At 38.2% G+C, this 26,736-nt stretch overlaps 1 protein-coding gene across 4 annotated transcripts in view; it reads right to left on the reverse strand.

The window, feature by feature from the left end:
- Positions 1-9,328: 9,328 nt before the first annotated feature.
- The window catches only part of VRK1 (VRK serine/threonine kinase 1), a 79,878-nt gene continuing 62,470 nt past the window's right edge, over positions 9,329-26,736 (reverse strand). Inside the window, exons 12-14 of one of the 4 annotated variants that reach the window (XM_079126552.1) lie at positions 13,815-13,902; positions 12,626-12,695; positions 9,329-9,534 (exon numbers count right to left, since the gene is read on the reverse strand). In XM_079126552.1, the coding sequence (XP_078982678.1) occupies positions 12,643-12,695; positions 13,815-13,902 (141 nt within the window). In that variant the 3' untranslated portion in view covers positions 9,329-9,534; positions 12,626-12,642. Of the gene's footprint in view, positions 9,535-12,625; positions 12,696-13,814; positions 13,906-26,736 lie in introns of all 4 variants that reach the window. The other 3 variants (XM_079126551.1, XM_079126554.1, XM_079126553.1) reach the window with 3 other exon arrangements.

The raw sequence follows: 26,736 nt of genomic DNA on the forward strand, positions 1-26,736 counted from the left end.
CGGACAACTGAGACTGAATGAGGAGGCCGATGTATTCCCTCCCTTCCTAAGTTAACATTAACCTCTGTATTTGAACCCATGGCTTGGCTAGAGGCTGTATTAGGATTCTCTCGAAGAACAGAAACAACAGGACATCAAAATAGCCTTCTGCAGGCTGCAGAGCTGGAGAAACCAGTAGATCTAAGAAGCTGGGGCCTCAGAAGAAGAGAGACCCCTGATGCAGCCCCCCACTGGGAACAAAGGCCTGGAAACTCCCTGGAGTCTGACATGAGTCCACTTTGGGAGAGTGAGGGAGTTGGAGCCCGCGTGACTGAAGCACTGCCTAAGAATCGAGCGTGTCTGCTGCCATTTCCTCATTCTTCCCCCTTTTTATTCCAACCAGACCCCCAACCTAGTGGACTGGGCTGCCCATATTTAGGTGTGCCTCCCCCTCAGTTTGCTGTCCCACATGCCAATCATTCCTAGAACCACCCTCACTGACACACCCTGAATTCTCTTCATCTTGGGCATCTCTTCATCCAATCAACAATTCTGATTAGCCGTCACAGAGACTTTATCCAATAAATCCCAACATAGGAGTAACAGAAACTTCAATTCCCTCTCTCGGGCCTATTATATTGGGCGCCTCGTTTCAGAGGTTTTGCCCCTGCGTGGCTGGCTCAAGTCAGGAACACCACAGCTGCAGGGTGTGACGGAGAGAGACCAGACAGGCAGAGCGCAGGGCCACAGACTCAGCGACCTACTTCCTACAGCCACGCCCCGCTGCCTAAGCTTGCCATCCAGGGGTCACTCATCATAGGGACTGGTCCACTGAGGACGCCACCGATCTCGCGGTCCAATCTTTTCACCTCCAAACGTTCCTGCATGGCCTGACACGTGAGCTCTTTGGGAGTGAACAGGACTGGGAAAAGTTAATTTTCTCAAGATTCTTTTGGTTTTTAACACAATATAGTAATTTTCTACCCAGATCCCTTGGAGGGCCATGATCTTCAGTATAAGATCTTTCACGATTTACCTTTATCCCTTTTGATTTTTGTATCCTGTACCACGTATATTGAAAAAACAGCTTTCCTAAAGATGAGTTAAAAACGAGATAGGGGTAGGTGAGGGCTAACACATGTCCCTTATCAGTCAACGAGCAGGGCCTCTTCCAAGCCCAGCAGTGATTCCTGCTTCAGTCTGTAGAGAAGCCATCAAGCCTGACCTCTTAGAGAGTCTTCGACCTGATTTCCAAAGTCGGTTCTATTTTTATCAAAGGCCAATTAGTTACACATACATTTTTAATAATGTATTAATTTCACTGCATACAATCTAGCAGTGAATTAAATGGACTCTTTTGTCCTTTTCCATCAGCTTCTGGCATAGAACACAAATCACCAGAGAGCCTTCCTGCATTTTTGGCCCTTTGTTAAGACACGTGAAGCCCTGTCCCTACCTTCCTCAGGGAAGCCATACTCTGGCTGACAGTGCCAGAGGACGGAAGTTGCAGAAGCAAATGGGGATGGAAGATCCTGTGTCACTGTGGGCTACTCAATCTATTTCCAATGGAAATACAATGTAATGAGTGTTTGGGTTTCTCTAGAATCAGCTCCACACAGGTGCTGTCTGCCAAGTGGCCTTCTGTGGGGAAGATACTTCAGGCGAGGCTGAGGCGGTTCTGGGGATGAGGGGCAGCTAACTGGGAGAAGGGCCAAATCCAGGGAGATGAACACTCAGACCTGCGTGGCACTGTAGAATTGTAGGGTTAAATGACAAGTCCCAGGTATCTGCTGGATGTGCCAGCGAGGGACATGATTTAGAGTGGTTGCTGTTTTCTGTATATTTTGAAGCAGGGAATGATCCATTTCAAGGCAGGACGGTGGCACAAATGGGGCCCTCCGTGGAGGGAGCCGGTTGAGACTCAGCTGAGCCAGGTGGCAGGACTTCTTCACCTTGCGGTTCCACTCCACATCTTCATTCCCAGGGTTCTGTCGGTTCGGAGATGAAGTGTACACGGCACACACCCTGTGCCCATCTGATCTCCTGACAGCCTGTATCACAAATCATCAAAGTGTGTGAATCTGGGCTTTTTTGAAAGTGGACACCTGACCCACTGTCCTAATTTGGAGGGAGGAGGACTCAGCACAGCAACTGAACTCCTGGTAAACTGACTTCCCTTTTGTGGGGGATGTCAGACTGGGCTTCTGGATTCAGCCCTAACAATGGGGACTATCAATTAGGCAACGAGCGCTCTGAGCCCATGTGCTGGCTCTGCTACAGTTTTTTTTTTCCTAATGTCTGGCAGAATGTTTTACAAACTGAACCCAGCAAGACTACAATCCAACCAGAAGGTGCCTCAGATGGTTTTGCTAATAATTTTGATCAGCCGAAATGGAGAAAAACATCATTTCAATTATTCACTTTTCAAAACCGTCAATTTTAATTTGGAATATTAAAGGCCTCTTTCTTCCTCCCTTTATCACCATCAACCAAATAAAACCAAACCCGAAAGCACCCTCAGAAAAAGGAAGAGGGGTGGGCAGTGCTGGCTGAGTTTGGCAGCAGGCTAAAAATCCTTCCACCTGCATTTGCCACTGTGAGGTTGGTTCTGCCTGTGTGTAACTTTGTGGAAGGAAAGTAAGTGGGTTCCTTTAGGAACTCGGGGGAGGCTGGCACTGCCACTGCTGCAGAGATGCAAGTGCGAGCCACCATATATTGGCTTTTGTTTTAATAGCCTTTTAACCAACTTTGTTAATGGACTGAATGCAATTTAGATATGGAACTTGGCTAAAACGTAGCTTCAATTGGCTATTAAAATTTAAGAGCCAACTAAGATAGCTAATTACAAAAAAAGCCCCAGTGATAATGCTAAGCAGAATTAGTAATAGCAAATGACAGTCTGTCTAGTCTTATTCCCATAGGGAAAGAAACTCTTAACTGAGAAGTCAACCAGACAATGTGCAGCGAACCTAATTGCATTACTGGTATTATGGCATACAAATCTGGCAGCTCGCTGGGACAAAACCGGGAGGAAAGTCTGTCAAACTCGAGTCAGAAAGCAACTGACCCTCCTACATAGCGGTTAGAGCAGATTCCGGGTATTTTATTTTTACGGAGTTGATGGGCAAACGCTAACTGAGGAACATTCCTACAAAGGCTGAGTGGGGACGAAGGGACGAGGAGGGAGGAAGCAGACCTTCCAAAACGCACACTGTTCAAGGCTTCACCTGGCAGACTCGGATTCTTCCTTTGGATATTCAGGTCTAAAAGAGGACAATTAATATCTGACTGCTAAAAAGTTGAGCTTAAAGGGAAAACATTCTGCTCCTTCGCTTCATTACAGATGCCCTCATCATGGCGTGGCGGTGCCGCCCGGCTCTCCTGTGAAGATTTAGCGTGTATGGTGGCCACTTTGAATCGAGGTACTGGAGTCTTTAACATTCCCTCGTCAAGTGTCTCCCTGCTGTGCCTGTAAATGTCAGTCCAGTTTTTTCACGGCTGTGCGCACAGATTAGAAACAGCAGGAGAGCGGGGAGCATGACTACAATACCAGTAAGGACACTTGTCTTCCTGGCACTGCTCAAGTGATTCTTGGAATGCAGGACCCTGCTGTTTTCTAATATTTACACACAACTGGAGTCATCAAGAGCAGTAAATGCAGTCTAACGGCAGCTCGGCTTCTTTTGTGTTAGGGACTTTACATTCAAATAGGGATATCAACAATAACATAAGAAAAAAAATCCCCCATCTTAAAAGTTTCATATTTCCCCTCAAATTGGTCACTAAAGGACCAAGCGGGTATTATCATGACTGTTCACTTAGCGTGACCCTCCCTTCCCGACACTGTCTGTGTGCATCACACAGTTCACTGGGAACAGCAGGTGTTTGGGATTCTTGACCTCAAATTGTGTTTTTGTAGGCTGTGGTTTCTCTGACCTCCAGAGGAACAGACCAGGCCTTGGAAACCATTTTGATGTCATTTCAGTCACCTGTGCTTTCTGAACATTTTGACTGACACATCTAAGACTTATTTTGGGACTGCAGCACCCAGAACACAGATGGCTTCTTCCAAAAGCCTGGTTCAAAACTCAGAAAAAGGGAATTCACCGCAACTGTGTGAACATCTTACGAAATGTCCAAATGACCCTTCTTTAAATTAGAAAGGGTTGGGTAAACTATGTATTTTTGTCACAAGTTTTTAGGTATCTGTCAAGGTATCTGTACCTGAAACGTGGGCTGGGGGCTAGGGTAGTGCGACACAGGGCGAGGTCCATACCTTTGCAACTCAGTGTCAAGCAGAGCAGGGTGTGCACATTTCCCCAGCTGAATGGACTCCTGTTAGTCCCAAAATATCCTACACCAGTTACCATAATAAATGAAGACAAGAGAACCAAGTGCGGGCGGGCTGCACGTGGAGAATGTGAGAAGTCTCTGTAAGGATCTTTAAGACACACCTCTGCGTACCATCTCTGCCTCTCAGGCATCTCCCCCACCTTTCAAACACCGCCCGGGACTCAGTCCACAGTCAGCCCGAGTGTGCAGTGGACACTGGACAAAAAGCTTTCTGGTGCTAGGGCCCAGTTACCTCAAACAAGATCAAGAAGTAAACTATGACCCTCTGCTTCCTTCACAGGCAACCTAACAGAATCAGGAGGCACTTCGCCATTCTAACTCTCCCCTCGGTCACTGTCCGAGGATGGCCGGTCCTCGGGTTATCCTCTACTCTTGTAAGCACTAGCCCATGTGGGCCCTTTATGAGGAAAGCTGGAGGAAGTGTGTTGGGCCTCTCAGATCTGAGAATCATACCAAGGACTACCATGAACTTCTCTACTCACTTTTGGTCGGGGTCAGAGAAAATATTAAACACAGCAATTTTCCCATTTTTAAAGAAACTTGCCCAAGTGTTACAAGGCGCTCGTTTTACACACCTGTAATCACTTTTCACTACTGTTCACCTCACCCACCCTCCTGCTCTAAATTCACTCCTCCAACTTCCTGCTTTTGTACTGTATAGGCACAAGCATTATCTCACAGATTACCTCCACTTGTATTTCTGATATTTCGGAATACCATTCTAATTAACACCAAATTTATCTCAGTTAAAAAGAGAAAAATCTTTTTGAAGACGACTTGCCACTGTTCACAGTAAGAATTTGCTCAATGCCTAAGTTTTACAGGTAACTTCATGATAAACCAAACTACAAAAATTCGAAAATGTTATTTATCAGCTGCAAAAAGCTACACTGTCATAATGAAATTCCCCATTCTATGTATAAACACACCCATGGTACAGTGGGAATGCATTTTATCTGTGTAACAACACACAAGTGATAGGGCTGTCTGAACCATCTGGATGATGGTACACTGCAGAGAATTAGAGTCATGAGGGTGTATTTTTTCTTTTAAATGTGTTTAATATTTTGGTACTGAGGACTGAACTTGGGGGCACTTAACCACTGGGCCACATCTCCAGTCCCATTATTATTATTATTATTATTATTATTGTTATTAACTTGTGAGACAGGATGTAAGTTGCTTAGGGCATTGCTAAGTTTCTAAGGCTGGCCTTGAACCTGCAATCCTCCTGCTCAATGAATGAGGGGGTTCCAGAATAACCTGTGAACCTTAAAAAATTTCAAGATTTTATCCTTGCAACTACTAAACTATGAAAATTTATGTAGGCTTGAAACTGGGCTAGGAATAACCTAGCCAAAGGGCAAGAGTATCATTTTTATAGTAGTGGTGAGACCATAAGTGAATTTCTTCTTTCATTTTGATTTCTGCTAATGAAGTTTGGACAATAAATAATAAAGTAAAAGGCCTTAGTTAAATCAGTGTGGTACTGGCCTAATGAAATGACACTGTCCAGAAACAGACCCTGGTAGAACTCAGGATAAACACAGCAGGCACCACCAGCCAGCACGCAGGAGGGTGGGGCAGATGGTGTATTCGACAAATGGTACTGCAGTACTGATTTGCTTGTTTGGAAAAACAAACCATGTGAACCTTACCTCATGGCATACACACCAATATAAATTCCACATAGGCTGCAAAATTTAGAATGATTAAAACAAAAAGATGATTAAAAAGTCATCATAAATATTCCTGATTTCAAGACAGAAAACATTTTGGCAGAAATTATGATGAAAAGATTGATACAGATTAAAGCCAAAAACTAATCTTTATAAAAACAAAAACCATATCCAAAAATAGAAAAAAGTCAGCAATAGGATAAAGGGTTAATTACGGTCATTATCATATAAACAATATATACAAACACAACATAGAAAAAATAGAATGACCAGTAACACAAAGAGTCATTCAGGTTCACTAGAAATCTAACAAAAGTTACCTTATCGAACAAAAAATAATAATAATTTTTTTTGAGCTGGTACAACAAATTCTCAGATTTGGTGGTTTAAACAACAGACATTTCTTCCTCACAGTTCTAGAGGCTGGGAAGTCTAAGATCAAAGTACCAGCAGATTTATTCTTGAGGAGGGCCTTATCCTGGTTTTTGCAGATGGCCATGTGCTGGAGAGAGATCATCTGTCTTCTGCCTCTTACAAGGGCACTAATCCCTAGAAGGGTGCTACCCTCTTACCATCATACCAGGAATCAGCCTTCAACATGAATTTGGGGAGGACATGAACATTCAGTCCACAGCACTCCAATTTAACTGACAGACTTTTATAAAAATAATTTGATAACATGAATCCACTTCAGTCTTTGACCCAGTGGTTCATGTTTTTAAATCTAAGGAAATATTTATACATGTTGACAAAGATTTCTACCCAATTTTGTTCAAGAATATTACTTATAATATATCAACAATGAGAATAACTTCAATGTTCAATATTAGGGAACCAGTCATGAAAGCAGCATAAATTCATGAGAAAAAAAAAAAAAAAAAACAAGAACATAGAAGTTATATTCGTGAAGCATCTGTAACTACATGGAAAGCATTTAAAGTTATTTTTAAATTTCAGAGTATTAGGTTTTACATAAAGTACTTAAAGTAGATAAAGTATACAGAAAAGTTTGTAAGAAAATGTGTCAAAATACTGACAACACTAACAGTGGTTGCTTGTGGGTGGAAGTATGTCTGTGTTGCCTTCTGATACTTGTCTATATGTTTTAAACATTCTACAACAACCACAGTCTGTTAACACGCCACGATAATCAGAATAGAGCACTAAAAATAGGATTTTAAAGAATATAGTGCTCAATGGTGTATAGACTATACAAACACAAATTATTTATATTTTCATCACTATTGTTATGGAATGTGGGTGTTTAGATGCACATCTAATTAATTAAGTCAAAGAAATAATCAGAGTTTTATAGCTCTGCTTTACTAGCATTTTGTCTTCAGAAATCATTGTGGAAGAACACCAAGATGGTACTTTACACTAGGGTTTAGTAAGTTACCAAAGATTTATCAGCTGCTTTCTAAAAAACAAAGTACACATAAATCCTACTGTGTGACGGACAAAAGTCTGGAACAGGTGTTGATTCTCAACAGACTAGAAAACCTCAGCTCACCAAGGAGACAAGACAATTGCAGAGAAGTCCAGGACAGGACACAGTCACAATAGGTTAGAGTACAGAGGCTGAACTTTGAGGATGAATGAAGATAGCAAATCCACTCTGTTCAGACTGGAAAGAAAATAAAAACAATGGAGGAGGAGGAGGAGGAATAATAATAATAATAATTACAGAACTGAAAGGGCAAGGAAAAAAAAGCACAACATTGAACACCAAGTAAGTCGCCTGACCACATCTTAAAAACACAGGGTGAAGGAAAAGCAGTGCAGGTGGGAATGAAAGAGGAGCAGCACAGGGTACGGCTGACAGATCCAACTGGCTAGCAGGGGTAGTCGTTTTGCATTAACTTCTGTAGCCCTGCCAATACAGTAACATTCGAGAAAATGTCAGCACTTGTTTAAAACAATATGTGATGAAATATTTGTTTTCTTAATATTTAACCAACACGTTTTGCTGTTTTTGTGTTCTGGAAAAAAAAAAAAAAAGGCTAAGGCATATATACAAAAACACATCACACACATTTTATCCTATTTTAAGCATCAATGTGTTTAAAACAGAACTTGAGAGTTGATTTAGGTGTTACAAATAAACTTGGGCCCCTAACACTGAACAGTACTAAAATCCAACATTCCACAGAAAGCAGGACTCCCTTCCCAAAATTTAATTCTCTCTTCCATAAGGACACATAACTCTAACTTTGGGAAGCATTAAAAAATTGATCTGAAAAAAATGTGGTCTGTTTTGCATTTTAGAATATCTGCCATTAGAGTGGCAAATACTTCACATGACAACTGAACATCCACGCTGGAGAACCAAGTTACAGTCTTAGTGTTGGTTCAGTTTCTCAAACTTGGTACAACCTTGACAGTTCTTGGTATGCCACACCCCACTTGTATCATTACACATTTGATGTTTCCACATCAATTCACTTTTTAAAAACTCAAATATCTACTTTAGGTTCTAGTCCTAAGCTGTGGAAAAATCAACATCTTAATGGGCCAAGAATCTTTTAACATTTAAATGACTGTCCACACACTACTTAAAAACACTGCATGCTGCCAGTGATAAGGCGTTCCACTCACTAGAAAACAGGTCCAATCCCAATTTTCTAACAAAGTAAATTTTGAGAAATTACCTTGGAATTGCTCAAAAATGTTAAAATTCTGAGGGTTTGTTCCCGAGACAATATTCTACACCTTAAAATCTCTAATCACTGAAACTTTACAGTGATTGGTTTAATGTACAAATATCATTTGCTACAAAAATAAAACTTGTAAGAAAATCATCCCCTGTGAATGAACCTGTCTGGTACACAGGACTTCCTTGAGGCACCAGCTCTACACGATCTGTGACAGTGCCCACACGTGATCATTCACCACCTGTTTTCTTGTCAGGCAGCTTGCATACTCACACCATTCTTCTATAATTTCCAAATATGCGCCATTTTCTCTCTCATAAATACACTGTGCCTACTGCACATTTTTATATTCCTTGCCCTTGTGTGCACCTCCTGTCTCATACAGCAGGTGCTCAATAAACACTTATGGAGAACAACAAAACCAATAAAACCAAACCTTACCACCACAAAATTCTGTATATTTATACCAAGCAAATGAGACCTTTAATTTAAATTTTCCTTAAAAACGAAAACTGACAAACATTCCTGTCCACTTTGGGAAATGCATGATGATCAGAAAAATGCATTTTCTTTCATGTACTACAGAACATCATACACACACAGACTGGGATAGCTTAAAGAGTATAACCTGAAGATTTTGGAATTTCATAAATTAGTCTTTAATAAATTGTACAAAGAGTTCATTTTAATTAAAAATGTTTGTTTTTCAAAGACATAGGTATTTAATTATTATTCCCACCCCTTTTATTATTCAACCCTCACATGAAAATAAAACTTAAAACAGAAAAGGAGAAAAAGTCAAATGAAATGAAGAAAAGCTGGTCCAGTGCATTCAATTTACTTCTGGACTTTCTTTCTGGTTCTTGAACCTTGAAGAGAAATCAGAGAAATTCAAATCACTAATTTATATATGGTAAAGAACAGACATACAAATACTTCTCTACCCACTGCTATTAATATTCTAAAATCTAATCAACTGATGGTTTCTAGATGAAATCTCCACAGAAGGTACCATTCATAACATCATGAAAATCTTAGGAAATTATGTCAATTCTTTAAATATATCAAAAATATGCTAACAAAGTCTACTCACATAAGAACTCTTCTACTGATAAAAACATATCCAACTTAACACCAGTACTGAAATATTTCTCCCCAAAATTTAAAATGTAAACTACAGTGACAAATACCCACTGCCTAGGCCTAAGTAAAGAGGCATGGCAAGAAAGCAGGGACTTTGGGTTTTAAAGCTTCACCTGTGTCTTCAAGCACCAGACTAGGTTAGAATAAAAACCTTTCCCACTGGGAATCACACAGCCCAATCAAGCGGTCTCCTAGACAAGCACTGAGTTCAATGCTGGTCTAAGTCTCCTGTAACAGTCCCCAGCCACCAAGCCCTCCATCCCAGCTGGAGAGCAGCATCAGGAGGCTGTGCTACAGCCTGACCACGTTGCTTCGTGCTGCCATTTCCTCCCATGCCTCCTGCTTCCCCCTGCCAGGACACAGCAGTGGCACCAGAGCGAGGCACAGCCTGGCAGTCCCTGATTCATCAGTGAATGCTTTAAGCAGCAAAGAGATTGCATTTCTTTTCTGAAAAAGACACAACATATTCTAGTCTGGGACAAAATTTCTACCATATATGTATAATAATAATTTCTAAAGGTTTTCTTACTATGGGTTTATTAACTTACTTAGCTGGAAGATCAATTTAAAGTAACATTTGTTACTTTTCCAAGTTATAGTTTCTATTCAATTACCATACATTCCAATTATAGCAAGCTTTAAATTTATATGAATTATTTTTTTCCTGCCACTCATAATAGATTGATTTAAAAACTTTAGTTTTTTTCCTTAAATTTTTGTGATACAGTCTTCTATTAAAATTACACTACAGATTTTTAGATTTGTATTTCAAGAATTTTGAAGTTAATTCTACATCAAAATTGGAAGTGTTCTGGTTATGAGATTGACAAAGTGGGATATCACAAAAATCAAGGTCAATTTATTAATCAATACTATAATAGCACCTCCCTTTCCATAAATTTTAATTCTATGGGCATATTATAAAGAACAATGGTACAGCTATATTCAAATAGCAGTATTCTCATTAATGCCCTAATTTGACATTTTGCTCTTAAATATTGCTGCTTACCTACTTCAGTCTAAAGTTCTCCCTGCAACTCAAAATGCTATTCTCCCCAAATTTATTATGTAATTAGTATGAAGTACCTTGGAGACTCTGCTGTATTATTAATTCAACATTTTCCCTAATAATCACTTCTGATTGTTGTAGAAAAGTCTGTGTTCTTGTCTCTTTAATTTAAAAATATAATCATTTTCGTAATACACTATTACTGACAACATATTATAAGACCTGTGTAAAATCTAGTATTTGAAAAGTAACATGTATAAGTTTGGAATACTCTTCTATAATTTTATAATGCAGATAGCAAAAAAACAAGCAGGGAACTTCTTTGCAGGGTGCCTTTAAAAACATCTATTTCTTGACCAGTCTCCCTTCCTGAAAAACCTCAGGAATGGATAAAAATCCATGATAATTCAAAAGTAACATCAACAAGAGAAGTCTCTATTTATGAACAGGAGGGATATAGGATACTAGCCATAAATATCATGCCTACATTAACTAATTTTTAGTACAATTCTAAAATATTGGCATGGTTTTGAAATGCCAGAATATGCACTCTTTTTTTAAGGTTTATCATTTTGTAAGGGGAGAAATTACTTGCAGCAAATAACCAAATTTTCTCAATTGGTAAAAATTATGCCTTGCATAAAAATAAAAGGATTAGAGGCCTCTGTTCTTCTTGAAAACCACCCCAACACCCCTCTCTTTCTCTGAGAAAGCCCCCACAATGCCCGTGCGGAAAGCTTTCAGAATGCGTTCTTACACAATGGACCCCCAGCTATTCAAAATGAGCTTAGGTGTATCAAGAAAATTATACATGTTTTTAAAATGGTCTAAATAGATATTAAAGGAAAGTTGCTCCCATTTTGCTAGGCACAGCATTCTGAAAGATCACACAGTGAGAAAAATCTCTTACCATATTGTAAACCATAAATTGTGTTTGAAAATAAAATTGTTAATGAAGAAACTGACATTTCTAAAGCTGCTGTTAGAGGTAACTATTCTTGAAACACGACACAAAATCTTAAAGCCCTAAAACACAAAATTCACTGAATTGTATTATTTATTACTTTAAAAATTTCTAAAAATTCACTTACTCCTTCAAGTTACTTTCAACTGAGAACACACACACACACACACACACACACACACATTTATTTATATGAGTCTGTGCCTTCTCTTTTTATTTTTGCTCAAAAGCAGTAACATTTTACCATTCCAGATAATATTTCTCTTAAATGAATATTTTTACAGTAAAATATCTTAACTAGCCTTGCACTTTAGGGGAAAAATGAATGGAAAAATAAAAAAAATTTAAATAAAGCAATTCAGAGTTTATATGAATAAGGGAGAATTTGATCATTTTTTATCATCTTAAGTTACAGCACAAAATCTGAACTGCTCTCTTTAAATTATCTATGAATCTAGACTTTTCTCATTAATAAAATAAAAATATTAATATATTATTTTCTTATTAGAAAAACCATGAGTGTGAAGTCCTTACAGTAAAATTTCAGGTACTAAAAGCATTTTTCATAGTTATACTAGAATTTAAAATCACTTATCTATCAAAACAAATACCTCTGGTGCTCATTAAACGAAGTTCAGGTAACAATGGCCTGCAGGCGGTTAAGAGAGCCTGAGTCTTCCCACGCACAGCTGTGACTCGGCCTGAGACTTAAGTAGGCAGCAGCCTTAACTAAAACAACGCACCTTTCCTAAACCAAAACCACCAGTTTTAAAATGTAAGGAATTTTAAAAGTAAGCATATCACTCCATCTTTACTGATGCTCCTTAACTTTGTTCCCACTCACTGTCATAGCTGCTGCTTCTAGCCTCTGGCTGAGACAGGCTTCCATATTGCTCCTTGGGACGCCTCACTTCCTAGTAACAAAATGAACAAGACAGGGGAGGAGGAGGGAAAACAGTAGGGAATAGCAAGAAAAAAGGGACTACTTCAAAACCTTTATAGCCTCCAGAGTGAAGCTGTACACTCCTCCTCAGATCCCTCATGGTTCTCAGCAAATACAGATATGCTGTATGCACAACATATAATGAAGAAAATGTTAAAAAAAAAATCAGGACAAAGATGACTCTGAAAGTTGAATACTTTGCTTTCCATACAGACACCAGGGAAACTGTCAAAGGGAAGGTAAAATCCATCACTGCCTTGACTCAATGGGGCATTTACATGGTAACAAATTTTTTACCAAAAATAAGCCTTTGCATTAGAAATCAAGAAATACCCAGGACCAACAAAATAATAAACAAAAGGTAGTGAGACAGGAGAGAAATCTTGGAAAAGTTTTTGTGGGCATAACTCTCTCCTCCCTGACTCAGGCAAACATCTCTCCTGAAACCTGGAGCACACTGGCTGAACATAGGAGACAAAGTCCACCACAGATGCTGCCTCTGAGAACGTCATTTCTCTAGGTCTCCATTTCAGAAGTGCCTTTAGCCCAGTTTATCAGTCCTCTAAGAAATGACTTTAGACCTTGCCTTTTGCTTCAAGTGCTTTGAAAGGTGACAATGTGCTTCTTCCTTGCCTCCTAACCTGAGAGAGAGTTGGCAGGCTTCACGGGGGCTAGCCAGGCGACTCAGCAAGAAGTTTCAGGTGTGGTAAGCCAGTACTGACTCCTGACCTTCACTATCCTCTCCAGTTATGTGGATCAGTGGGAAGCAGTGGAAGTTACTGGTCAGAGAGCCAAGAGTTCTGGTCTCCAACCCCTGCTTTTCACAACTGCTGTCGTTTAATTGCTCCATGTCTTTGGCTCCAAATCGGCAAAATAAGGATAGCTCCCAGTCCCACCTTCATGACCAATGAAGAGTAAATAAGATGATGTGTGCACAGAAGACACTGTGATATGTGCTATACAAATATCAGATTTCTATATTTTATAATAAAATAAAAATGTTATATAACCAAATGATTAACCTTTCATCTGGTGGAAGGAAATGCAGTTTGTGCCTAATATAGAAGGTATGCAAAACTGTTCAACTTACGGGTTTGTGTGGCCTCCTCTGTCTGTATATTTGAGCACTCCATATCTTCAACACTAGATTCTGTGCTTTCCTCCATTTCTTTCTTTCTCTTCTTACATATAAAAATAGAGAGAGAAAAGCAGTCTGATGATCAAACCAGTAAATATACAAACCTACCACAGATGAGTATGTACATGAAAGTTTATCAGGTGACACTGGCAAAACATATGGGAAGACTCTTCATAAGTTGGGGGTAGTGGTTACCTAAGGGAAGGAATGGAAAATGGAACAAAATGGGAGTGAGAGAACTTCCAACTCCACAGTCAGTCTGGATGGTGGACATTCTTGTTCTATTCACCTCTAAGTTTTCATAGTTCATAGAGTTCAGATTGAAAGCTATGTTTTGACCATAAGGTTGATCAAAGAAGCTCTCTTCCAAAACGAAACGTTTTACAAACTTGCTGTCACCACTTAGATCAGATAGTCATGCTGTGGTGGGGGTGGGGGTTGGAAGGGAAGGGTATCTACTTGAAAAATGGAAGAATACACACCTTACCTCACACATTATGTCGGTGGTTACACAACATAACACTGGTGATAAAATTCTATTCATGAACCAATAAAGACAAACTTCTAATAAATTCTTCTTTTTTAGAGCACTTTTTACTAAAAGTTTAAGAAAGAAGGCCTACCCTTTACTGTGAATGAACAACCTTAAAAGTATAAAGTTTTAGTCCTAAACTCCAAAAAACCACTGTACTCTCCATTCTCCTTTCAGGCCTTTCCTCCTCCTAGATGCCTTCCAAGTTGAGTGTTACCCAGGAGTGTCACCATCCATTCTTCCCAAATGTTCATCCAATTTCCTCTTACTACATTCTATCATTAAAATGTGTTTAACTAGTTCAGTCCTATGTCAAGTTTTTAAATTACTTAATATCTCTCTATATAATTAACAAGGGACATCTGTCACTGAGTATAAAATCTTTGTATTTTTTATAACTTTATCCCATGTAGTTTCAAATTTAAATGTGTAAAAATCCAAATTTTAATTCAAAGTTTCTCTAGGTTACCTAAAATAAGTTTGTACCATTTAGGAAACCATCTGATAAGTCGCAGATTTCACAGAATTACAATACAACAGAATGTCCTCACTTATATTTCCTAACAATTAATATGAAGTTAGGCTCCGTCTCAGAGCATCCCTTGCTGCGGGCCATTTTCTGTATTGCTATAAAAGAAGATAATACCTGCTGACAGCACATTGTTCTTTCTCCTAATGGCAACAGTAGGTTCTTTTCCACAGAGAACTACATGAGAAAGCCAAACTCTATTCAAGCTACATCATCTTAAACCCCCCAAATGGTCAGAATGGTTATTACCTAGGTATTACAATTAATCCCACTGTTTCGAAACATGCTTAAGGTGGCTGTGGAAAAAAATCAGAACTCAGAGATACCACCGTGTCCTAAAGAAAATTCTTCACAGATACAAAAACAACTTGACTAAGTCTTTAAATTTTAAAAGGCATTCATTCTGCAGATTTCTATATGGATGTATTGCTTCTCAAAAATAGCTGTAAGAGTGGCTATAACTTCACATAACTGATGAGAGAAGGGGAGAGTGCCTTACATCTTTCTTTTCCAAAGTGTTGCTTCATGATTACCATCTAAACCCTGCTGGGCTGAACAGATTGGTTCGATAATTACATACAATAACTGCAGTGGGCAGGTAACCCTCGGCTGGCACAGGGCAGCTCCCCCGTGAGAACTTCCATATGCAAGCTGCACTGATGGAGTGCATTAGGTGCATCCTGCCTGCCGGTGCACAGGCCTGATTAACGCCAGCCAAGACTCCAAGGTTAGCATGTCAGCAGATTTGTGATGCATCAGGCAGGAATAAACACAGACACTTTTGTTCGTTCAGACCAAAATTAAGGAGGAATATTTCAGTACTATATTGCTTTCCACACAGGAGAGAATGCATTTTCCAGTTTGGGGAGGGCAGATTTTTAAATGCTCATTATAAAGGGAACTATCCAATATTTTCTACCCAAGAACCGAGAGCATTCATCTTATTTTTTCAAGCCTATTTAATAAAAAGGAGCTTTCTTAATCTCCATGCACAGGTAAATTACATAGGAATGAAAATCAGACAGTATTCAACTAACAAAAGGAACACCTGTGCTTCAAGAATGGATCTACATTTTGGCCAGGTATCTCCTGCCCAACTTTTCTGACAACATATGTAGTTGCAATAGTAAGGGCCAATGGTCAAAAGAGCAACTGAGCAGGCAAAACAAAGTTCTAAGTTTAATAGTATTTAAGTATGTTATTCATTTTGTAAGGCAATGAGTAAAATTCCAAAGAATCTGCTGCCAGCTTTCTTCTAGTATCTCCAAATGCCTCCTTTTCTGATGTGTCATCATGCTTAGGCTTCAGGTGGTATACAATGTTGTTCCCTTCAAACAGAAGAATGGCTTCACAAAGTGACTATGCCAATCTCTGATTCTGTCACTCTACACCAGGCCTCACAGGTACTTTTACTTGCATTTACAAATGAAACCAAAATATTTTATGATAAGAATTGCTTACAAAATACACTCAGAATAGAGTATTTGGGGGAGCATATCTTTAAAAATTAGGTTTATTTCAAAGTGTATTATCATACATATTATGCATTAAATGTCTGAGTATACAGATATTCTAAGCTAAAATTTAGTTATTGGAAGCTTCTCACTTCCCACTTAGAAACAGGAAGAGAAATCAGCTAAATGAATCTGGACTATAATGGACTGATGGTCTCAACACTGGAGACTAATAAAGCTGTTTCAATGGAAAAGAGAACAAAAATCTTTAAGGGAAAACCACAGACCAATTCTCAGCTTCCCAAGTCAAGCATCAAAAGATCATCTCCAGATGCTCCAGATGCAGTCTCCAGGACCCACAGCTACATCCAAAAGAGACGGAGTGCCCTGTTGGGATTCCCTTCCCTTATTATAAAAGTCATACATGTTTATTTTAAAAAGAGAATTGATGTTTTTAAAGGTTTGGTACTGCACATGTGTTAAAGAACTCTGAATACAAATGATGTGACTGCTCTCATCGCTTAATCTTATTTGATTAAGGCCACTTGAAGTCATCATGCAAATAAACACAATTTACAAATTACTACTATATTCCTTAATAATAACTAAAATGGGCTATTCATTACTCAAAAGTATCTGAAAACAATGAAAAAACAGGATATACTTTCAACGAAGGAAAAGCAAATCCATGTTTTACATCACAGTGTTTACAACTAGAGGATTTAGTTAAAGCCCACTAGACACACAGGAAAAACTGACAATGAGGAAAGAAGAAAGCCAAGAGGAATCTGTTCGGTTTCTTGGCGGTGGCAAAAAGACTAGAACTCAGAGCTCCCTATCCTTTCTACAGAGCTATGCTGCCTCCCTATGTGACTTTTTAGTATGAAGCAACAGTTTCTCGTTGTTACTTTAATGTATTTTTCCAAAAAGTTACAGTGCACAGATGTGTGTACTTTCTGGAGATGATCTTCACACCCCTCTGTATTTTCTTCCTCCTCTGTATGGCTCTTCCCAGCAAATGTTTTCCTCATTTTTCTAACCCTTGCTGAGCTCAGCACAATGTTTGACCCATCAATAACTATGGATCTGTACCCACAGAGCAACTAGTCAACTAGTGTTTTAATAAAGAGATGACTTCAATATCTTACCCTGAATTTCACAAAAACTGTTATTATTGGAATGAACATTAAATAATTACAGATATATTGTAAGAAATGCATGAAAAGGTCAAATATAATTATAAGAAATAAAAAGATGGTAGGCAGGTTAGAAAATAAGTGGCTTATAAAAGGACATGTAAATTTAAAGAATAAACGTATTATGCTAGAACGCACTGAAATGTTTTGCTATTTTGAAAGTGAGCTCAAGGATGAAGACTATAATATTAGTATTTTCTTCCAAAACAGTACTGACCTTCTGAACAGAGGCAAAGGGTACAATGTAATCCTACTTACATAAAATTTCACTCTGTGATCAATCCATGTGTAAATGAACCAATACATGGCTTCACAGTCAACCCTTGATTTTGTTTGTTTCATTTGTTGTTTATTTACATTTAAATCTTCTTCCTGTCAACACTTGTAGTTATCTACATTGGAGGTGGGAAAAGAAAATGTAACTCAAGTAATGTGCTAACTATTAACAGGTCCAGGGGAAAGAGTTTAGTACTTGAACTAATAAAAATACTTGAACTTCAAAGTTTAGAATATCAATGTTCTTTATTAGCTCAAGCTATCTCACTCTTCAATACGATGAAGAATTTACTATAATTATCTGAAAATTGTGCACCAAAAATTACCACTAAGTGTTATGAGTGCAGCTAAACATACAGATGCATTTGTAAAGTCTGTCAGAACAAGTGAATGAGAAGACATGTAGGTGGCTGTCCCTCATGGACAACATACTGGTTAGTAGAAGCACTGCTTTCACACTCAGTCATAACTTTTTCTCTTAACCTCTTCTCTTAAGACTGACCTGTGTCCTCTAGCTTGGCCAACTGAGGAACCAGAGAAAGCTGCTTTAGAGTCCCTGACACTTGTTCCGGTGTTAAGGAGCACACAAGCTGAGAAAATGCATGCCCTACAGGAGTGAGCCAGGCAGGAGAATGTACTCTCTTCAAAATTTCATATAATAGCACCTGCAACCTAGAAAGATCAGCAGCACTTTTGAAAACAGTAAATCCAACTTCCTGGCAAAAACAACCTTTTCAAATCATGAGGACCATGCAACTTCAACATGAGCAAACTTGTAGCTGTTTCCAGAGATTCAAAAAATCAAGCTCTAGAAGATTAATTTGTAAGTGTAGCTTCTACTATGTCAGAATCAACAGAACATTTCTTCATTCGTCACACCACTGATGTCAAAAACTTTGAGTAAAGTTAAGATGTTTTAAGGACAACTTATGGAGAAAGGCAAATGGCTAGTTAGCTATGTCCTCATTACCTTTAAGATTTTATGCTTAAAACCAAGTACTTGGAGAGACTGGTGTATGTGTGTGTGGAGGGGGTGTTTTAAGTACCTTGAGCTTCTATGACCAAAAACCAACAAACAAACAAAAAAAGTGCTATAGAACATATATGAATGTAGAGGGTAACATTGTATGACCCTGGGCTAAGTCACCTGGCCTCTTCTGGGTTTTAGCTTCATCATTTGGAACAGGTGGACCTCACATGGAAGCTACAAAGGAAATATAACCTTGCTGAGCTTAGCATAATGTCTGACACATAAATACCTAAGTATATTTTAAGAATACACAGAATAACTAAGTCCTCACAGTATAGAGTACTATGCAAATGTTCACTAATAACCTACAGTTACCAGTACCAAGTCCTCTGAAGAATTCCCAAAATAAGAATTAAAAATACAAGACGTTGATAACTAAACCAAGGAGGATAATATTTATATAGGAAAATACTTCAAGGGAAACTAAACTAGTATATGGTAGTGGGGAATTTAAATGATCTCAAGTCATTTGTGAATAAGATTCTTACAAAACATAAGGTTATATTAGAATTGCTATTAAAAAGACTGCCTGGTCTTCCTTCAATAAACCCACCTCTCCCCAACTCCTCATCCTTAAACACACAGGCAGAAGATTACAGACAGAAAATCTGATGGTCAGGAGCCCCCTGTATTTTGTCAGCTGCTAGTATCCTTTTACAGTCGACAGCTTTAGGGGAAACCCACTGAATTTGACACATATTTTTAAGTAAGATGGAGCTAAATTTTAGAGTCTATTTCACAGTAATCACCATCTTGTCTTTCACTGCAAAATCAATCTTACCAATTCATACTCATTTACTATCTAAAATGATCTATATAAAACATATGGTCACCAAGCAAAAGGTAAGGTGGGCTTCATTCATATGTGGCTGATACATACTTCATAAACTGGACCTTTAAAGATATACAAACTTAGTTCTAAAGATGGTGTTAACAGATTCAAATGAAAACCCTCCATGTGTTATTTTCTTATCATCAAGAAACGAGAAAGATGAGAAAACTTAAATCATGGGTGAAATAACAGTACCACAGTAATAATATAGTTAACATTTACTAATCACCTGTTCAGTGTCTGCCGTTGTTCTAAGCACTTAGGACATCTCCCTTCTAATCCTCATAACAATCTTACAAGCAAGATAGAAAACATTATCTACACACACACACACACACACACTTTAAAATTCATCCCTTATTAAAAATAAAAGCACAGAAACATTTAACGTTTCCTAAGAACTGGCCATAGTATCAAAGAAACATGGATTCACCTTTTATTGAGCACATCTTATAGGTATTCCCTTCATTACTTCAAAATAAATTCCCCCTGGTAAACATTCAATGCATTTGAATGATACCAATTTCTTTCTGTATCTCTTATAGCAAGATACTTACATACACAAAGATCAAAACAGGCATGTGTGTATCATCGCTTTCACAGAAAAAGTGGTCCACGAGGCTGATAAGTGCCACTATTAAATGGCCAACAACTGCTATGCACTTTACAGAAGAACTGCTTACATAGGAGGTAGAATATAGACTCTCAGATTTTGATTTGCAGTGCTTGTCCACACAATGGAAATGTCACACAGGAAACTTTTAAAACTTCCTGAGGCCGGGGTCCCATCTTTAGATCTTGATTGATTGATCTGGGTAGTGCAGGTCAGGTAATAAGTGGGATATTTAAAAGCTCCCAGATAGTTAAAAGCCCTAATAAGCAACCCCAGGTGACAGCCACAGCCTTGCAAAGGTCTGCCTTGGAATAACCTGAGGCTCTTGTAAAGGCACTCCCAGGCTAGACCAAGAAACAAGAGAAGCAGGGAGACCTAACAGGACACAAACTGCCTGGCCACAAGTCTCTCATCCCCTGAAGTGGCTAGCAACAGTCATCTGTAATGAAAACTACCTTAAACTTACAGGTTAATAGGCATTCCAATTTGGGCAAAAGAATGCAGTACTAAAACTATGAACAAATATGAACAAACAACAGATTGACAAACTCTCAGGGAAATCAAAAAATCAAAAAAGATACTGCACTCAAAGAGAAGAACTAATCCCTATGCCAAGAGACAATATAAAAAGTTTACAATTGCTATTCTCAAAAGAGACTTAGACCATTACACCAATGGAACAATAAGCTGACATGCAAAGAAAATAACAGTTTCCTTAAAACATGACTGAAAGGGAAGTTGGAATGTAGCTCAGTGGTAGAGTGCTTGCCTAGCATGCTTGAGGACACAGGACAGATCTACGATACCGCAAAGGAAAACAACATATGACTGAAAACGCAATGGATGAAATGAGTGAGCTAAAGGAAGCCCACAGACCTACCCAGAACAATGGTAAGGATAGAAAAGAAAAATCTGTAGAAGAGAGATGTGGAGAAAAGAGCTAGCTTCTAGAGTTTCCAGGCTCCTCCAGCAGGAGGTCCTGGGAAGCAGAAGGGAGATGAAAGAAAAGGAAGCACACGAATATATGCCAAGTTCAAGTTTGTTAAGAGTTAAAGACGGGTATTAACCGTTTAGACATGAAGGGTTCACCAGGTATCAGGAAAGATAACTTTAAAAACAAAATACAACACACACTTACTGTGGTAAAATGCAGAATGTTGAGACAGAGAGAAAACAAAGAGTTTCAACACTAGAAACAACAGCAATTCGGTAAGAAACAAAAACAACAAAACTGGATGCTAGAATACACAAAGTAATTTCTTCAAATTAAGAACTTTCTACACTGCCAAATAACTCAACTAGAACAAAATACAGACAGGATTCAAAAAGTTTACCACTCAAAAGTTCTTTTAAAAACCTTACCTAAACATAGACTTTGAAAACTGAATCCAAGGGAAGGGACATGACAAGAAGAAAGATGGTAATAAAAATATCAGACTCATTAACTAAACTAATGATACAGGGTGTACAAAAGAACAAAAACGAACTAAAATCTCAGACAACTTTAATAATGAGAGATGGTTTGTGAGGAGATAAGAGAATTCACTCTTGTGGGAAAAAGATACACATTCTAATTCTAAATATTCACACACAAGTTAAAATGTGATAAAAATATAAGTAGGGACATTTGGGGGATAAGATTTCACAGCTTCCTCCCACCTAAAACCTGAAGAATGTGCCCAAAATAAACACTAAATATTTCGGAAATATTTCGGAAATATTTCAGCTACAAGCATAAGTGACAGAGATCCACACCACAACCTTTTTGAAGGTGATGCAGGTAGTTTGCCAGAGCCTTCCAGGAAGCATGGCAAACAGTGTGAGTGAACACCATTCTCAAATTGTCCACCACTGACTCTCAATTAGAAGGCAAAAGTCAGCCAGCTTGGAAAACAAGACTTTTTGAAAAGCTCCCTGAAATAAGGAGATGCTCCCTACTCCCACAGACCCACCAAGAGCCAAGACCTGAGATTCTGCTTCCTCCCTCACTGGAAAGAAGCCTGGCTAAAGAAGGCAAAATAATTGAAACTGTAGGCTAATCATCTTCAACAATCATCAGGGAATCATCAGATAATAAAAAGAAAAAGAGAACTAAAGCCATGAGAAGATATGGTCAATAAAGGCTTTTGCTGTGTATTACTAAAAATGTCTCAAAATTTTGCCTCTTCTAGCTAGGAAGAGAATGGAAGCAACTAGGGGTGGGAGGACCAAACATTTTGGCTACGGCTCAACAGGATCCTCCTCAAACACAAACCCTTAGGCAAATAAAACACGCTAAGAATACTGAGCCCTCAAATCTAAACTGAGAGGGAAAAAAAAAAGTCTCATAAGATGGGAAAGTCAAAGATTAACAAATACGATAACCTGGCAAATCCAGATAAAACTATGCCTGCTTAATATGAATAAAATCAAGAGAAAAAGCATGCCAAGGAAGTCAGAGCACCAAAGGACAAAAAGAAGTATCTCTAACATGCAAACGTCTACTGAAGAGTCCACTCTGAAAGAAAATGCCACCCTCCAAAAGGAAGAAAAGTTTATAAAATGCATCAAAAGCTAAAAAATATATATTTAAAGACTGAAGAAATGACATTAAAAAAGGAAAACAGAGGGATAACAGGAAACTGCAGAGTGGAAAAAACAGTCATCATCTCAGTACTCACATGTTGGAAACAGGAAGAACAGCAAACACAGTGGACATGGAATGACACGAAGGAAAGGCTTGAAATAATCCCAAAAACTCAGAAGAAACAAGAATTAAGCTGTTAGAAGAAAACAGAGATGGGACAATGCATATGATGCCTACAAACACAGAAAACTATAAATGAAAGAACATCTAAATAAAGATGTGGGTCATCCACATTTACAGAAGAGAGCATTACTGCAATGGGGCAGTATATGCCAGGAGGACCACAAGTTAAAGACCAGCCTAGGCTACTCAGCAAGACCCTGTCTCAAAAAATGAAAAGGGCTGAGGTTGTGGCTTAGCAGTAAAACACCCCTGGGTTCCATCCCCAATTCTGTGTGAGCACACACACACACTTTCACACATACACACCCAAAATAATATTATAAAGATGACAGTTCTTCCCAAATTCATCTATGGTCATAATTGGATTCTAAAATTCATCTGTAAGTGCAAAGGGACCGAGAATGGCAAAGACGATCTTAGAGGAGAACAACGAAGTTAGAGGACTTACACCAGCAGATGTAATCATGAAGACAGTAGTTCAAACAAGCAACAGTACTACTACAAAAACACAACAAGCAGGCTCACGTATAGAAGAGGGCATCCAGAAGTAAACGCAACACCTACAGCCACCTGAGAGCCCACTGCAATGGTCTTTTGGATAAGTGGTTCAGGCTGGGGGATGGAAGAGATGTATATTAACTCATACTATGCTAAAAATCAATTTCTGTTAAATTACAGACCTAAATGTGACGAATAAAATTTCTTGAAGATAACAATTATCTTCATGATCTTAAGGTAGACTTCCACTACGTAGAATACAAAAAGCACTAAACAAAAGGACTGATTAAGTCATTAAAATGAAAAACTTCTATTTATCAAAATGTACCATATTACAAAAATAAAAAGATAAACCACATACTAAAAGATGGTACTGTACATGTAGTGCATACATACAACATACCTGACTTTGGCAAATAAAGAAATTTTTTTTTTTTTTTTGCGGTACTGGGGATCGAACTCAGGGCCTTGTGCTCGCGAGGCAAGCACTCTACCAGCTGAGCTATCTCCCCACCCCAAGAAAAAATTTTAAAGAGGAAAAGAATTGCAATGCATTTCACCAAAAAAAGGATAAAAAAGGCCAGTGAGCATAAGAAAAAGTGCCCGAAAATCAATATTCTTCAATGAGATTAACTTAAAACCATAGAAAAATCAGTACACACTCACTAAAATTGGTAAAATGAAGTATAATGCTACAGCTTGTGTCAATGAGCAACTGGAACCTCACAAAACTGCTGATGGGAGTATAAACTGAGATAGTGGCTTTGGAAAACTGCCTGGCAGGATCCACTAAAGCTGAACATAAATAAACCACTATGCCTCGGTAATCCACTACATATACACCCAATGTGAAATACATATACATGTTTCCCAAAATAAATCATAATAATGTTTGTTTTAAGTAGGCTTTTGTGTCACTGTGACCAAAATACCCAATAAGAACAACTTAGGGAAGGCAAAGTTTATTACTGGCTCATGTCTCAGTCCAGATGGCTGACTCACCTGCTCTGGGCCCAAGGTGAGGCAGAAAACTGCACAGCTCATGGTGGAGTCAGAAAGCAAGCGGGGGATGAGGCCCTCAGGCAGGTGAGCGGGAAAGATGCACACTTTGAGAACACAACCCCCATGAGCCAACTAGGACAGACAGATTAGGTTATAGTTCTCATGATCTAATGATTTTACCTCTGAATGATTCTGCATTAACAGCTTTGTGGAATACCTCACATTCAAACCGTAACAATGTTCCTAACAACATTATTGCAATTGCTCAAAACCAGATACAATTCTAACATCTATCTGTACTAGGAGGGTACAGTTTTAGTAACAGTCATAATGGAGTATTAACACAAAAACCAAACTTTTCTTACATGCAAAAGCAAGAAAATTCAAACATACAACTAAATAAAAAGACAAAAGAACCCATGCTATAGGATATCACTATGAATTTATTTTAAAATGGCAAAATTAGTTTTGATAAGGATATGTAGCTTGATATTGGTGATGTTTAAATGTGTATGTTCACTCTGTAAAGCTCACATTTCACTCTCACTTGTGCACTTTTCTGTGCATATGCAATAATCTCACATAAAATTTTAAGGGAAAAAAAGGTACTTGATAAATTTCAGTTAAATAAGAGGTTCAAAATAACTCAATATTAGATCTATAGAAAATAACTGTTGGTAAATACTGAATCCACTTAAATATAGAGCCACAATCAAACCATCAGAAAACAGACATGCATCAACAATTTAACTTTTCACAATTCAAATATGCTTAATCTCCATTAATATACCCTGTCAAAAGAGCTGATAGAGGATATATTTGGAGAAATCTGACTTAAACTGCAGGGTATGTGGTATAAACACTGTATGAATGTGATCACCTCAGAGAGAGAGGGAAGCTGTCCACCATGGACAACAGCAAGGTACTGATTTGCAATGGAAGGCATTGCTCTTATTCAGCTCTTTATATCCTGCTCCAGGCTGAGAACCAGCAGGGATATAGTTGATAATGGTTGATAAGTTTGAAGAGAAACTGAGAAGGGCCAATTAGCATAATATAACTGAAAAAAAGCAAAATTTAAAAATTAGGAGGTAAAATGAGGGAAAAGGAAAGAAGATATGCGTATATCATTCATAGGGATAATATATACTGTCAGAAACTGAAAAAATAAAATACAAACTGCAGGGCCATACTCTAGATCTACTCAAAAAATTCCTAGGGACGAATGTCAAGAGAGTCCAATCAACAGCCCTTTCTTTTGAGTTGTGTAAACAACTTGTCAAAACCCTAGAAGAAAACAGCTAATGGAAGTATTAGTGTTCTTTTAACTTGCTGTGTTCTTTCCAGTAAATTAAGCCATTTTTAGCCCAGACGGGAAAGGAAGGAATTCTTTAAGGATGGGAGCACATGTTATTGACCTGGGTAGGCCCAGAGACCTAGCTTAGATCAGGTACATAATTTAGATAATTTATAATGACTACTGAATGTTGAATTAAGAGTGCACACTAAATCCAATAACTACTGCAATGTATATTCTAATAAAAGTATTTAGTTCTAAATCAACCATGAAAATCTTTGGCTTTGTACTTTTTAAGGGCAGATTTATACTTGGTATCTTTCTTCTTCAGCCTTATACCATTCCAAATTAGTGGGCTAATTTAAATAAGACTCTAGCTATTGAGAAGAATACATTTCCCCAAGTGAACAAATTTCTTACTTAACTCTAGTTTGCCAATACATTTTGCTATAGCAGAACATGGTTGCAAAATTCAACAGAAACCTTGCTTCATTCCATTATTAATCTATTCTTATAAATTTTCTACTAACCCTAGAAGAAATGTATACTGACTTGGTTAAACTTACCCCTTTCAAAAAGAGACTTTTGGTAAACACAAAGCATACATACTTTTTACTTCCAAGAAGTATGACAAAGGAAAAGAGGGAGCAAATACACTAATTACAAAAATTAATAGTGTTTCTAATATTAAGCACCATATTTAGTTTTGAGTCTCCGGGAAACCAGAGCAAAAAAAGAGACAACTGAATTATAGACCTTAGTAAAAAAGAGACAGTTTCTCAGAGGAGAAAGTTTTTCCTTTCTAGGGAAATGCCAATTTTTTCATCAGTGGAACACGATTTTCATTTGTTTTAGATGGGGGCATT

The sequence above is a fragment of the Sciurus vulgaris genome, assembly GCF_902686455.1.
Source record: "Sciurus vulgaris genome assembly, chromosome: 2".
Taxonomy (NCBI): domain Eukaryota; kingdom Metazoa; phylum Chordata; class Mammalia; order Rodentia; family Sciuridae; genus Sciurus; species Sciurus vulgaris.